General features: G+C 53.2%; 1 protein-coding gene across 5 annotated transcripts in view; it reads left to right on the forward strand.

Moving 5' to 3' along the window:
• Nucleotides 1-11,933, forward strand: part of LOC116952078 (secretagogin-like) — a 66,071-nt gene extending 54,138 nt beyond the window's left edge. For 4 of the 5 annotated variants that reach the window (XM_076074055.1, XM_076074054.1, XM_076074056.1 and 1 more), the window contains exon 11: nt 4,507-5,130. In XM_076074055.1, coding sequence (XP_075930170.1) covers nt 4,507-4,746 — 240 coding nt within the window. In that variant the 3' untranslated portion in view covers nt 4,747-5,130. The other variant, XM_032971114.2, reaches the window with a different exon arrangement.
• The last annotated feature ends 4,253 nt before the right edge of the window (nt 11,934-16,186 follow it).

Below are 16,186 nucleotides of genomic sequence, written 5' to 3' on the forward strand. Positions count from 1 at the left end.
ACACAAGTGGCCTTCTTCAGGTGAAGGCACAGAACTGTCGGGACGACAGCACTTCAATGTTGTCCCGACAGTTCTGTGCCTTCCCCTGAAGAAGGCCACTTGTGTTGTGGCCGAAACGTCGTGTTTTAATTGTTTTTTTATTTTTAATTGTTTTTTACCTACGTGACTTTACTGAATAAAACCAAAGAGTATGAATTCTTGCAGTCACGAAAGCTTCAAATCTAGAATATATGGGAGTTTGCTGTTTGCTCTTAGCATGAACCTTGTTTGCGTCGATTAAGGCACGCATTTTCACGTCTGAGACAAAGATATTAACAAAGTCGCTACTGCATAATCCATAATAGACGTTCTTTTTCGGGTTAGATAGCATAGATATATCAGTGTGTCGTTAAACCCGCCACCACCCGGTACAGCCAATTAGTGAGGTTCGTCACGTAACCAAACAAAACGTGCCAATTCGTCACAAGTGCAGCTCACCGGTGTTTACAGACCTCGCCAGGTACTCATTTGAGACCGAGTCGACCTAGGAAGAGGCCCGGGACCTGTTCAGGTAATCGTCACGGGTGTTGGTTGCCGTGAGCGGGAATGGATCTCGGGTTCGCCGGGTTCGTAGCGGAGCGTAGCGCTAACCACTACACCACCGCTCCCTCACAGAGCTGGACACAAGCAAGGGCACGCGCACACACACACGGTGAGACGCGCAACTGCCAAAGCAACTCGCTTTGTGTTCAGGCATCAAACGTGTGGCATGCGTGTGTGTGTGTATGCGTGCGTGCGTGCGTGTGTTCGTGTGCTCCTGTGCTGGTTACTTGTGGGGAGTGGTGGCGCGCTAACCGGTTCGGCCTTCAAAGGTGCTGGCTAACAGCACTTGCCCCAACAGCCTGTTAAGGCTACACGGGGGATCTTTGTCTTTGTGTGATTGTTACTTGTGGGGAGTGGTGGCGGGGCGGTTAGCGCGTTGCACTGCGAAACCCGGCCATCCGAGTTCGATTCCCGCTCACGGCCAACACCGGTGACGATTATCTGAACCGGTCCTTGGGCCTCCCCCTAGGTCGACTCGGCCTCAAATGAATACCTGGTTCGGTGTGTAAACATCGCCACTCGGGAGACAAAGGCGGCCGGGCGTGGTGCCGGCCACCCCCTCGTGCCCCATTCCGGCCTTCATAGGTGCTACTCGCTAACAGCACTTGCCCCAACAGCCTGTGAAGGCTACTCGGGGAATCTTTGTCTTTGGTACTCCGCAAGAGCTCTTCAAACAAACCGGCACCCCCCCCTGCCCCCCCCCCCGCCAGAGCCACGGCAACAGCCGCCAATGGCACAGAAATCTCCACCGAAATTCAAAGGAGGCTCGGATATTTACAATATCAAAAAACAAGCATGAACAGCTTTCAAACTAAACTAAATACAAATTCTCTACTGGCACTGAAAAAGTTTGCAACATTTTTAATTGGGTGGTTTATATCCTGCGCTCATTTGCGTTTTACATTCAGACGGTATTGTGTTCTTTTTGTCACAATAGTAATACATTTTTTAAAATATTATTTATATTTTTAAATCGACCGCTTCGTAGACCCACCGATGGCCTCTCTGCTGATGAGACCCAGGAGGTTGAAGCCGATCCCGCGTTTTGTTTTGCTGAGACAAATCGGGCCTGGGTAAATATTCACTTCTGCGAAGCCAATAATTTCGCGACGTTGCTGCTGCTGCTGCTCCGTTACCAGTGGTGTGTACAAAGCAGCAAACTAACGAGAAATATTCAAAACGTGCCATCAATAACAACGCTGTGTGGCATTAACATTAAAAAAATATATATATTTAGAGAGGCTTACGTTTTAGGAATTTGACTTTCTGATGTGCTTTGGAGAAGAGCCATCGACAGAAAGCGCGTGGCCCTTCTTGCAAATCGCCTTGAGACATTTGCGGCTTTACGAATAAATGTAAATTATAATGATAGCGCATTTTTGGTTTGTTAATGCCACAGTGTTATTGACGAATGCATTGAGTACACACACATCCGCACCGGGGATACAAAGGCGGGCACGAATGGAATCTGGCCGCACCACGACAAACCGCTTGTGCGCCCCGCACGCCCATGAAGGTGCCTCCCTTAGCGAGGCCCCATCGCTCCGACAGTCCGTTATGGGCCAAAACCGTGGCGTGTGTTTTGTTCTTCGTGTGTGTGGGGGGTGGGGGTGTGTGTAGGGGTGTGTGTGTGAGGGTGTGTGTGGGGGTGTGTGTGGGGGGGTGTGTGTGGGGGTGTGTGTGAGGGTGTGTGTGGGGGTGTGTGTGAGGGTGTGTGTGGGGGTGTGTGTGAGGGTGTGTGTGTGAGGGTGTGTGTGTGGGGGTGTGTGGAGGGTGTGTGTGGAGGGTGTGTGTGGGGGTGTGTGTGGGGGGTGTGTGTGAGGGTGTGTGTGTGAGGGTGTGTGTGTGGGGGTGTGTGTGAGGGTGTGTGTGGAGGGTGTGTGTGGGGGTGTGTGTGAGGGTGTGTGTGGGGGTGTGTGTGAGGGTGTGTGTGTGAGGGTGTGTGTGTGGGGGTGTGTGTGAGGGTGTGTGTGGAGGGTGTGTGTGGGGGTGTGTGTGGGGGGTGTGTGTGAGGGTGTGTGTGTGAGGGTGTGTGTGTGGGGGTGTGTGTGAGGGTGTGTGTGGAGGGTGTGTGTGGAGGGTGTGTGTGAGGGTGTGTGTGGGTGTGTGTGTGTGGGGGTGTGTGTGGGGGTGTGTGTGGGGGGTGTGTGTGGGGGAGACAGAACGGAATGGTGGGGAGCGGTAGTGTAGCGTGCTGCGCTACGAACCCGGCGAACCCGAATTCGATTCCCGCTCGCGGCCAACGCCAGTGATGATTATCTGAACCGGTCCTGGGCTTCCCCCTAGGTCGACTCGGCCTCAAATGAGTACCTGGTGCTATGTGTAAACGTCGCCACTGGGGAGACAAAGGCGGCCGGACGCGGTGTTGGCCACCCACCCCCTCGTGTGCCGTGCCGGCCTTCATAGGTGCTCGCTAACCGCACTTGCCCCTACAGTCTGTTGAGGCTACACGGGGGATCTTTGTCTTTGGGTGAGAGGGAACGAGCGGTGTCTCCCGCACCCACCTCTCTCCCTCTCCTTCGCGCACAGTATTTGATGTTCACACAACCGCGTCCGATTGGAGTCTCCGTCCCTTTCCCTCTCTCCGTCCGGCGTTCCAGACCCCTCACAGTCCCCTGCTACACGGCCACCATCTGTCCGTCCGTCTGTCCGTCTGTCCGTCCGTCCAGCCGGCCACCCTGGGTCACGCGCCTCCACAATCTATCAGCGCGGAGTTCACCTTTTGCCGTGGTCTTTACCGCAGGCCCGGTGACGCGTTGCCACGTGGCCTTGCGCTTGATCTGTGCCGGTGGTTTCCTGCTGACGGTCGTGGCCGCGGCACAGAAGGCTGTCTCTCGAATTACTTTCCTACTTTTCCAAAAGTATTGTTTTTAATTCGCTAAAACGACTCAGGTGCGCTTCCACGATGGGACATGGACGGGGGGTTGACAGCCCACGCATGACGGATGGCAGTCCAATGCAAAGCTGTCGGTCCACACCGCACGTTTCAACAAACTTCTCCAATAAACTCTGGAACAACCGCCTGGTGTCTTCCTATAGGCTCTGATAGCCCCTGTAGAAGGAAACACGAGAGGGGTGGTGGAGGAGGGAAAGGGCGGGAGGGAGGGGGGGGTGCCTAAATGCACTCACGAATGCTCTGAAAAATCAAAGTTTCACGGGAGAAGAGGGCAGTGAAGGGGTGGCGACCTTCCTCCTTGCCCCCCTCTTGCACGTATTTCAACCGAACGTCGTACAGCCGGCAAGCTGCCGCGAACGGCGAGAGGAGTTCCACGTGCCCACGTGCAAGCACTGAACGAACCGCATCACCTTCGCTTGCAGCACGCGGCTTTGTGATTGCGTGCGAAGCAACCCCCCCTCCCCGCCCCGCCCCCATATTCCCTATCTAATTTCACTCGAGTTGATAAATTTATTGCGGCTATACATGGCAATTTAGCAGGACTTTTGCCCGCCCAGCGGTCGTGTTAAAGACTCTACGGAGGGAGGGAGGGAGGGAAGGAGGGGTGGCGGCGATGGATCTTTGTCGTGGTGGGCTCCAGCCGGGCCTATTGCTGGCGTCATCCCGAATTCTCCCAGCCCCATTGGCGAGCCATCGCGCCCTTAAGTACAGCACACCGGTGTGTTGGAGAGTCAAGCCACAACATTTACAATCTAAGTCAGTGGACTTGTCCGCAAATCTGACTGTCGCCTGATGAAGCTAGTTTTAATTACTAGCGAAACCTCGTACTCAGATTGTAAATGTTGTGCCTGGCTCTCCAACACATTGGAGAGCCAGGCACTAATTGGCTGTGTCGGGTGGTGGCGGGTTTAACGACACATTTACATATTTACGCGATCTAACCCCAAAAACCTGGATTATGGATTGTTTTTGTTGTTGTTGTCGTTGTTGTTGTTGTCGTTGTTGTTGTCGTTGTTGTTGTTTCTCAGAGCAAGACTGGAGAGCTGGAGGGCCCGGAAGTCGATGGCTTTGTGAAAGACATGATCGGTCTCGTCAAGGTATGGAACCACCCTGTAGAAAGAGACGAAGATGCCCTTGTAAATAGCCTTGGCAGACTGTCGGGGCAAGTTCTGTTAGCGAGTAGCACCTGCGAAGACCGTCACGTTTACAGGTGGGTGGCCGGCACCACGTCGTGTTCCCGGCGCAAAGGGAGATCAAGGGGGTGGTGACGATGATGAGAGGAGAGGAGAGAGAGCGAAGGGACAACTGAGAGAGAGAGAGTGCGCGTATGTGTGTGTGTGTACTGTTTGTTGAACTTCTAACGCACCGTACGTAGGCAAGCGTGCTAATCCCAACGCGAACTTCTAAAGAAATCGATTAGTTCAACGTAAACGATTTAAAAGTGCACGTCTCCCGGTGGCTGCAGGGAGGGAGCAGCGTCCCTTTCCACAGTGGAGGCATTCACAATTGAGAGGGGGGGGCACACACAAGTCAAGCGAGAGAATTTTGACATACGTGCGTGTACACGCGTACACCGGGCCCTTTTGTTTTGCTTGAGTCAGATCAATGGACGTACCGTGGCTCCCCTTGCCGTGCCCGCCGTTGCCGTTCCGTTGCAGCCCAACATGAGCGGCACCGACCTGGACCAGTTCCGCGAGGTCCTCATGGAGCACTGCGACCTGAACCACGACGGCAAGATCCAGAAGACCGAGCTCGCTCTCTGCCTCGGCCTACGCTTCAGGCCCCTGGACTAAGACGCGATCATCCCCCACCCCCGCCACCACCACCACCACCAAGCCACGGCTCCTCCGTGCCGGGCGAAACGAAAATCCCAATCCGTAACTCCGTGGCCGACGGCGCTTCGAAGTCATTCTGCTCTCGGAAACGACGAGCGAAATCCGTCAGCTTATCGTCTCTTCTTTTTGTGTTGTCATTGCGCTTGCGCGAAGCCGATCTGCTGGTCGAGCCATGACCGCGCTTGCGAGCTCCTTGAGAGAGAGTATGTTCCCGTGGCAAGCACGTGTTCCCGTCGCAAGCCCGTGTTCCCTTGACAAACCTGTGTTCCCGTCGCAAGCCCGTGTTCCTGTGGCAAACCCGTGTTCCCGTGGCAAACCCGTGTTCCTGTGGCAAACCCGTGTTCCTGGCACACGCGCGTGTTCCTGGTGCAAGCCGTGTTCCTGGTGCAAGCCGTGTTCCACAGATGTTGCTGTTGTCCCGAGCATTCCCGCGTTTTTGGCCGTGTGTTATCACAGTCGATCGCTTTGATGCACATCGAGCCATGGTAGCTTGGATGTAAATAGGGCCCACGTGTGCGACAGGTCTCGTTGTCGTCATCGCCGTCAGCCTGTAACCCCCCCCCCCCACTGCTGACTAAAGTTCAGTTCAGTTCAGTTTATTTTGGTATAGCCCTGTGAGCCATTCGGCTCTTGAATCGGGTGCAACCACAAAAAAACAAAAACACGAACAAGAAAAACATCTTAAAGTGACTACGTGTCTATCCAAATTCTGCTCAAGACTCCCGTAAAATCACGTGACTCCTGCGTGGCCACGCCCACTGTGAAGCCCCTCCCCTCTCCCTGCCGCCCCCTGTGAGAACAGACTCCGCTCCGTGCATCAGCGTGGCGCCACGGGGTCCGACGGTTCCAAGTTCCCTCCTTCCGCTCCTTTCCTTCCCCTAGCTCATTGACACTTCACTCATTTCCAGAGGTGGGGACGAGGGGGTGGGGGCGGGGGGGAGGGCCGCCAAATCATTTGAAACCATTGGAGGTTTGACAGCAGCGCGATGATGATGATGATGGGGATGTTGTCACTCATTGTGTGTTGTCGGGGGGGGGGGGGTGCGCACGTCAGGGCCCCCCACTAAAGGCCACGAGGGACCTTGCATTGAAGATCACTCTCCTTGGTTGTTCCCGTGCGGTGCGTTCCGCTGATTCTTCCCCCCACCCCCCGCCCCTCTTCATTTGCTTTTTCTCACCGTCTCCACTTCTGTGGTTAATGAGCGAAATTATTTTGGCGACGCAGCGGCAGCAGCTGCTGCTGCTGCTGCTGCTGTGTGAGCAACAGGGGCACAAGCACAATTAACAAAAACAACTCAGCGAAAACTTTAAGTTATTGACGGGGTTTGTCTCTTACTCAAGAACCACCATGCGTGCAACTATTCATACGCCAATTTAAAAGTTGGTCGTCAGATACGAACTTTTATTTCATTCAAATCAGGCCCAATGCTGTAAACAAGTGCGGTCTCCAATTCTTCATGATCCACTCTGTCTCTATCGTCATCTTGTTTATATGCCATGAATAAGGGCCAATTGCCCGAAACGTCGTCTCATGCATATGTTGTTTTTTTTTATTTTAAGGCCGCCGTGTTGTCAACGAATTCGTGTATTGTGCGTGCTCACAACTGTCAATACAACAGCAGCAGCAGCATCACCATTACAGTTTGTGTAATGTTGTTGTTGCTGTTGTTATCGGAGTCTTGTGGACGTGATGAAGGGGAGCGAGCCCGAGTTGGCAGCAAAGTCGCCCTGCCAACCCCGCCTCTTTGCTCCCTCAAAGTCACCTCTGGGGAAACGCTCCCACGTGCTCCCTTTATCCGAAGCTTCAAACGTCTCCAAATCGCTTTAACCGCGGAGTCGTCGATTCGACGCGCGGTGCGGTCCCCCCCCCCCCCCACCCCCACCCCCCCTTCGTCACGCGTGAGCGGAGCCGACGGAGAGCGAAACGGCTCGGAGGTTGTCGCCGTTCGGTCCGGCTCCACAACAGCAAATCATGAAAAATACAAAAATAAAATAGCGCCGGAGCATTTACATCGCACGCACACGCTCAAGCAGCATTTGTTTTTGGTTTAACACGTAGTCGCAGGCTTTCGCGACCAATATCATCCATAAAAGAGGTGTTTTGGGTTAGATCGCGTAAATGTATAAATGTGTCGTTAAACCCGCCACCACCCGACACAGCCAACTAGTGAGGGGTTTGTCACGTAAACAGAACGTGGCCAATTCGTCAGCCAAACCACAACATTTACAACCTGAGAACGACGTTTCGCCAGTAATTACAACCGGCATCATCAGGCAACAGCCAGAGTTGTGGAGAAATCCTCCTCCTGTTTCGTTCCTTAAATAGAGGCGTAGATGTGATGACGTCACTTGTGAGCCCTTCACGTGTGAAGCCCACAGGAGGAGGGGGGGGGGTGTTAATGAATGCATATAAATGACAATGGGTAACCATTACCGGCTGGGATATGAATTTATTTATAAATTAATTTTTGTTCTTTCTCCGCGAGCCCGCCACGGCGAGGGCAGGACAGGTACGGGGGACGAGAATGCCTTTGTGTTGTTTTTTGGTTCCAGGCCGACCCGTCGCTTTCAATGTGTCGCGTGGAGAGCCCTAAGTGACGTCGTCACCGTCGTCATTGATGACACGCCGGTGTGACGCCGCTCACGCCTGACCCTCCTGGGGGGTCAGAGGGGGGCGGAGGAAGGGAGGAGGTCGTGATAGGACTGCGTGGTGGCACTGGGGGTGGTGGCCGGGTGGCTCATAGGTCAGGGACGCTGAGACCCTGCGTTCGAACCTGGGTTTCGGCTGCTACCTGTGATATAAAACGGGTGGTCAAGTATAGTCAGTTTATGATCTCGGCCTCTGCGAGATCCATAGATTCGCAGAGAGATGCACAGCGTCACATAGAGGCCCACAGACTCGCATTGACTGTGACTAAGCCGGGTTCTCTAGTATAGTGAGCCCATTATCTCAGCCTGGTGAGATCGAGACTCACACAGAGATGCATGGTATGTCTATACGTAGCACTTATTTCACACCGTACAATGTCAACTGTGCTAATCGGAGACGCAGCAGAAAGGCAGCAAGCTAAACGCACACAAAAAAAAAACTGTTCTAAAGAGATGAGTTTTCAATTCGGATTTATCAGTGCATCGCTCCAGTGGCTGCCTAATTTCGGAAGATAGAGACCCACATGCTCGCATAGACTGGCTCGTGAGTAAACCGAGTTCTCGAGTTTAAGTGAGTCGATTATCTGAGCCTGGTGAGACCCATAGACTCGCACAGCGATGCATAGAGTGACATAGAGGCCCACAGACTCGCACAGAGTGGGTTGTGGGTAAACCGAATTTTCAAGTTATAGTCAGTTGATGGTCGCCATCGACTGCCCAACAACAACAAAAACTGTCGCACTTAATTCGGCTTAAGTTCCACTGGCAACACAGACACCGACTAAGTGTAGAGAAGACTTCGACGCACTTGGCCTGTGAAGGATTCCTTATTCAAGGAGCCACGTGCTCGCCCTCGAACAGGCGAAGACGCCCACTGCAACAGCCACGAGTCTCCAGCGCATTTCCCTTATATACGATGCGTAGCCACGCCCCTGTCCCCTGGCCACGCCCCTATTCCCGAACCTTCTCGCTGGCCCTAGACGACTCGCTCTGCAGTTTGACTCTATTGTCATTGCACAAGTGATAGCGTCATCGTTTGCGATGTAGGGGCAGCCAAAGGGGGGGGGGGGGTGAACTGCTCACATTCGACTATCAACATTGGACCGCTCTGCATGTCGTTTTTGGTAGAATCCTGTGTTTGGCAGGCGAATGCTGCTCGTGATTTCTGTCGTCGTTGCTGATTAAGAGCCCTGTCTCTGCTGCCGCTGTCAGCTGCCCCTGTCAGCCTGGAGCCTCCCACTGCTTAGCAAAGACCCCCCCCCCCCCTGCAGCCAACCCCCCCCCCCCGTATTCCTCCCACCCTCTCCCCAGCTGCCCCTTGCACGGTCGTTGCATCCATACTTCGCCGTCTTCTGCTCCTGCTCCTTCTCGCAGGCTTCGCTTCCCCGTCTCTCGGTCTCCATCAAGGAGTTAATTCTGCCTCTCATCTCTCCTCTCCGCCGTGCGAGATGTCCCCCTATCGACGATGTTTTCCCCCCTCCCCCCCCCCCTAAAGGTTGTACGGACTTTGTAAGAAAACCATATATAATCCCTGCTCTTCCAGGTACGCTTTGTGGGCATGCAACGATTTCACTGAAAATCTATTATTTTTATTTTGCGCGTGTTATCGTCAGCTCTCTCCGATGTCGGGGTGTTTACCGCGCGTCGCTCGCAAACGACGTCCGACGTTTCGCACCGCACGCGCGGAGCTTCGTCAGGAACTTTTAAAGCTCCGGCACGTGCGGCGGAACGTCGGGGCCGACCCGAAAATGTTACGCACTATCCGCATGGTGATCATCGTCGTCGCCGCCATCGTCGTCATAGTCCTCATCGGCATCGTCACGCTCACGAGTAGACGCGATTATTAACGCGGTGTGCCATTCACGGCTTAGCTTCCTCACCGCATAGTTCACTCGGTCACTGGCTGGACCGCAGTAGACACATGACCAGTCGCCACAGCCACGGCAAGTGTGATCGAGTGTTACCCCCTCGCACGTGTGGGTTCGCTCTCCGGGTGCCCCGTTTTACTCCTACACGAGTAAAACGCTCGTAATTAATTCGCCGATAGCATCTCCATATATAGAGGACCGCAGAGCTTGAGGGAGTGGTGGGTTGGGGGGATTTGGCACCGGCTCGCCTTCCAGCTCGTCTGTGGTTCCACCTCGCACCGCCTCCCTGACAAGATCGACAAGGCAATGTGGTTCAGGGGGTCGTGGGTTCGATCCCGACCCTGACGCCTGCTGCTGTATATTTGGAGTTTGCGTGTCTCTCTCTATCTCTCTCTCCCCGTGGTCGCGTGGATTTTTATCCGGGTCCTCTGGTTTTTCCCTCCGCATTCAGAATCGAGCATCACGCGTTTAGAGAATTTTGGCGGCTGCTATACATTTCTACGCGATGATGATGAGCCCACTTCGTTGAGCTATAATTTGTGGCTAGGTCGCTTCTGAAAGAGAGCCGCGTAGCTCAGTGGGGCATTACCTGGCAAAAATATTTTTTAAAAGTGGCATGCACTTGAGTGCGACCTTATGATAACGCTCATTAATGGCCGTGTCGCATGACCCATCCAGCCATCTTCATCGAGGGCCTAGGTTTGAATTCAGGCTCGAGTCACCCGTGATTACGTTTCGTGGTCTCAGCATCGGCGGTCAACATTGAGCAGCAGTTTCACAACTTAGGCGATGCCACCACAATCACAATTTTAATATCATCATCAAGATCATACGCTTATACACCCGGGTGTCACTTTACTGGTAAACTCCATCTGTGGTTTTAGAAACGGTGGCTTGTTTCACGGATCTTTGTCGCTGGGGGTTTTATTTAATTTATGGCACATACCGGAAATCGACCCCACGTGGCTGAAACGGGCGGCTCTCAGGCGCGCGTTAGGTTTGTGCCCGACGTCCGACGTTTCGCGCCACGTGCCGAGCAGCTTCTTCGAGAGCTGAATCGAAACTCCCCGGTGCTGTTTTCGGGTCGTGCCGTGGGCGCGTCGATCGTGCACGCGCCACGGACGTCCGACGTTCACGCCCGACGCAGACTTGGATTCAGCGAACCGAATCGAAGCTCCCCGGCACGCGGAGCGAAACGTCGGACACGCGCGAGCGACACGGCGGCCCCTAAAAACAACGTCGGTCGGAGAGAGCTCATGCGGCAGTGGTCAGTGACGGATGAAGCTCGTGCGGGCCTGTAGCATATGTTATAAAGGGGCCCTAACTTAGAAAAAAACACACATTAATATTAAAACACAAATGTTTTACTTACATCGTAAAGTAATTGTATGTTTTTCATTTGCTATACAGCCAGATAATACGACAAATCGCTAACCTTTAAACACCCAGTCGTTCGTAAAAGTTGAAGGCGGTATAATACTTTAGTTATAGAGCAAGTGCAGAATCACTGAACCGGAATTGATAGCTTGAAATGATTTAATCGCGGGGGCCCTTGAAAGTGCGGGGCCCGTAGCTACTACACGTGTAGCAGCTACTTCACGTGCAGCTACTACACGTGCAGCTACTACGCGTGTAGCTACTACACGTGCAGCTACTACTACACATGTAGCTACACATGTAGCTGCTACACATGTTGCTGCTACACATGTAGCTGCTACATATGTAGCTACTACATATGTAGTAGTTACATGTGTAGTAGCTACATATGAAGCTACTTTTGCTACTCCGATAATATATAATCCGGCACTGGCTATGGTAGTGAACATGGCAAGTGCGCTGGTGGGGTGGAGGAGGAGGGGCGCGGGAGGGAGTCGGAGTTGATGATAAATGTATATCGAGAAGAGAACGTGGCCCCTATTAGTTAAGGCGTATTTATGTATGGTCACCAGTGTTTACGGGATGAGTGTCGTGATTCAACGTGAGGTGGGCATGCGAGATCTGGAGACCTTTTGCTTAGTGTTGAACTAACTCCTGCACTATTGACAAACGCGCCCTTTCTGTGTGTGTAATAAATTGTGCTAAAAAAGAGTAACTTGAACCCTGCTGATGTTGTACAAGACTGCTTGCTTTACTCTGATTATGAGTGTTGCCGATATCATCATCATACAATCATTATTTTGATAATCATAATCATTATTATAATCATAAGTATCATTTATCATCACATATCAATCGTGATTATCATAATCATTCTTCATCACAATTATTAATGATTATGATGCTCAGTGATGGCCATCATTGATTATTAAAATCGTCATCGTTATTTTTTTACATTATTTGTCATCATCATGATCACAAATCATCAGAGTGATCCCGTGATGATGCCGCACTCACATTCTTGCGGAAGTACTGATGTCACAAAGACCAAGATCCGCGTGAACAGACTGTTGGGGCAAGTGCTGTGAGCGAGCAGCACCTATGAAGGCCGGCACGGCACACGAGGGGGTGGGTGGCCAGCACCACGTCCGACCGCCTTTGTCTCCCCAGTGGCGATGTATACGCATGACACCAGGTACTCATTTGAGGCTGAGTCGACCTAAGGGAGGCCCAGGACCGGTTCAGATAATCGTCACTGAGTGTTGGCCGTGAGCGGGAATCGAACTCGGGTCACCGGATTCATAGCACAGCGCGATAACCGCTACACCACCGCTCCCCATACACACACTCCCACACTCAATACAAATAGCCCTGTCGATCTAATAAGTATGGCACGGCACACGTATAAGATGAGTGGTTGGTGGGGGGGGGCTAGCACTCCACTCAGCAGCCTTCATCTCTGCACTATTGATGTTTACACACCACACACCGGTAGTCATTTACCACTGAGTTGACCTAGGGGAGGAACCGACGGACAGGTCCTGGCCCATCGCTTGGAAGCCGTGCCCGAGGGTGAAATCTCGGGTCACTGATTTCACAGGGGCAGTGCGCAAACCACTGAGCAACAGCTCCCACGAGATACGAGCACGCGCGCATTTCACAGAGAAAGGCAAAGACCCCCCGTGTAGCCTTTACGTACTATCGGGGCAAGTGCTGTTAGTCGGCAACCATACAGGCCGACATGACACAGGAGAGGGCGGGTGGCCAACATCACGCCCGGCCGCCTTTGTCTCCCCGGCGCTGATGTTTACACACCGCACCAGACACTCGATTTTGTATTGTTTTCGGCTGAGTCGACCTAGGGGAGGCTCTGGACCGGTTCAAACAATCGCCACTGGTGTTGGCTGTGAGCGGGAATCGGACTCGAGTCGTCGGGTTCACAGCGCAGCTAACCGCTACACTACGTACATACACACATGCACCACCGACACATGCACCACCGACACGTGCACCACCGACACATGCACCACCGATACGTGCACCACCGGCACATGCACCACCGATACGTGCACCACCGACACATGTACCACCCACACATGCACCACCGACACACATGCACTACCGATACATGCACCACCCACACATGCACCACCGACACACATGCACTACCCACACATGTACCACCCACACACCCACCATCGATACGTGCACCGCCCACACACGCACCACCCACACACGCACCACCCGCACACGCACCACCGATACACATGCACCACCGACACGTGCACTACCGATACATGCACCACCCACACATGCACCACCCACACATGCACCACCCACACACGCACCACCGATACGTGCACCACCCACACATGCACCACCGACACACATGCACTACCCACACATGCACCACCCACACATGCCCCACCCACACATGCACCACCCACACATGCACCACCCACACACCCACCACCGACACACATGCACCACCCACACATGCACCACCCACACACCCACCACCGTCACACATGCACCACCCACACATGCACCACCCACACACCCACCACCCATACACATGCACGTACACTCATAAGCCCTTAATCTGTCGTTGAGCAGCACCCATGCCTGGCGTCACTGCCGCGCCTTTCGTGGAACCGCTGTCAGTATTCATGACCGGGGCTCTGCATCAACCAACCACTCTGAAATCAACAACAACACCAACAACCACCACCACAACAACATAAATAACGCTACACATTCGGTGCGTTTGGTGTTCGCGCAATTTTTGAAGCGCCAGGCAATCAGCAGGGCGCTGCTGCTGCTGCTGCTGCTGTTGATATTCACAGTTAGGGGGAGGGGGGCAAAGTTGCAGTGATTTTTTCGAGAATTTGGCCAAATGTGGAGAGTGAGGCCGCTGTATACACTGGCCCCCTCGATTCGAATGACGCCAGGCGACCTGCAATGTCCACTGTGAAGAAAGGGGTTGGGGTAGTGATAGGGGTTGGGGTAGTGATAGGGGTTGGGGTTGTGATAGGGGTAGTGATATGGGTAGTGATAGTGGTAGAGGTAGTGATAGGGGTAGTGATAGTGGTAGTCATAGGGGTGGGGGTAGTGATATGGGTAGTGATAGTGGTAGGGGTAGTGATATGGGTAGTGATAGTGGTAGGGGTAGTGATAGGGGTTGTGATAGGGGTAGTGATAGGTGTTGGGGTAGTGATAGGGGTAGTGATAGTGGTAGGGGTAGTGATAGGCGTAGTGATAGTGGTAGGGGTAGTGATAGGGGTGGGGGTAGTGATAGGGGTAGTGATAGTGATAGGGGTAGTGATAGGGGTTGTGATAGGGGTAGTGATAGGTGTTGGGGTAGTGATTGGGGTGGGGGTAGTGGTAGGGGTAGTGATAGGGGTAGTGATAGGGGTAGTGCAGTAAGCCTAGTCGTAGCTGGGGTGGCCGGGACAGCGAGTAGCAGTAGCAGGATGGGCTATGGGACAAGAGATAAGTTTTAATTGTGATTATTATTCAAGCCGCAGTGCAATTGATGAGCGTGTTGAATCTTCGCGTTAATCCCGCTTGTGCCCCACTGCCACCAAAGACAACGTGCTGAACTGACACGCACGCCTAGGCAGCTTGTGCCTCTCAAGCAGATTAAAATAACGCCTCGCCTGCGCTCCCTCGGTGAGATCTCACACGTGGTGCTGGGTTTGCGGAATTGGGCGGTATATTTCACCTTCAGAATTTTGCGACGGGGTTTATGAGATTATGACGAAAACAAAAAATAAAAATTTTCACGGACGGAAATTTTACGAAACGTGATACTGCAGTAGGCTTCATATCGGACACAGATTAGGGCATCATTTCTCAATGGTTTGAGGCAGTATTAAAGTTCAGATGGATTTCCTCAACGCCACAAATATCTTGGCCTACGATCCATTTAATACGTCTCTGTCATTGCATCTGCTGCTGAGAAGAGCCCTCCAATCTCTCCACCCATCGGCTCGTGTTATCGCAGCGCCTCTCACAACCTCCGCCCTCATCTCTTACACCAATAACCAGGACCAGCCGCGTGACGAGCGTGGGGGGCAAGCAGGGGGTGCCTTGCTCCCCTCCCCGCCCCCCCCCCTGGTGACCGAAGCTAAGAGTTGGCGCTCCCTTCACAACCACCATCAGGTAAGTTTTTAACAACAGTGTTTAAACAACAACACTTATTTTGCGAAGACGGAGCGCCCCATACAGCGCTAAACGTTCGAGACCGTGTGAGCGTAACGACGATGAGATTAGGGCAAGAGGAGCCCGCGAGACATATCTATGTAATCGTAGCCTCCAGGTGCGACCGTACGAGACAAATCAATTACTGGGGGGCCCCACCTGACCGCTTGCCACACCCCCTGAGCTGATAACGTCGCTACTGCGCCACTGATGAGAAGCCCGGAATCTCTCCACGCACAGACCTCCGGCTATCGCAACGCCGCTCACAACCTTCCCCGTCGATCGCTCGCACCTCAAGAACCGGCGTCGTCGTTTCTCCGTGGCAGTCTCCGCTGCACCTACATCTCACTTAAAAGTAAACTATTTTTTAAAAAAAGTTTTACAAGGTAAGGCCCACCTGAGCCACGTCGCTCTCGGTTTTCTTTTTTTAAATTTCTTTTCAGAAGCTGCCAGGCCCTATCGCGAATGATCGCTCAGCGGGAATAATGTTTCGCGGGCGGCCAAAGCGACACCCTAAGAGCCACGCGCAGCTTCCAACGGGGTCCATTCTAGCGCGTGCCAGGGGGGGGTGGGGGAGAATTAGCCGCGGATCGATCTTCGTTAATGACGAGCGCGCTCGGCGACGATGTCAAACCCAATCAATGTGGTGGCGAGCAAAATGTCTCGCGTCCGCACGTGGACCCATCTCGTTTGGGGGCACGGGGGAGGCGGGCGGGGGGGGGGGTGTGGGAGTCTCTTCGGGGATTGTTCATCTCTTGATCAATTTACTCTCCGAT

The sequence above is a fragment of the Petromyzon marinus genome, chromosome 45 (assembly GCF_048934315.1).
Source record: "Petromyzon marinus isolate PM22_M1 ecotype Great Lakes invasive population chromosome 45, UKy_Petmar_22M1.pri1.0, whole genome shotgun sequence".
NCBI classification, from domain to species: Eukaryota; Metazoa; Chordata; class Hyperoartia; order Petromyzontiformes; family Petromyzontidae; genus Petromyzon; species Petromyzon marinus.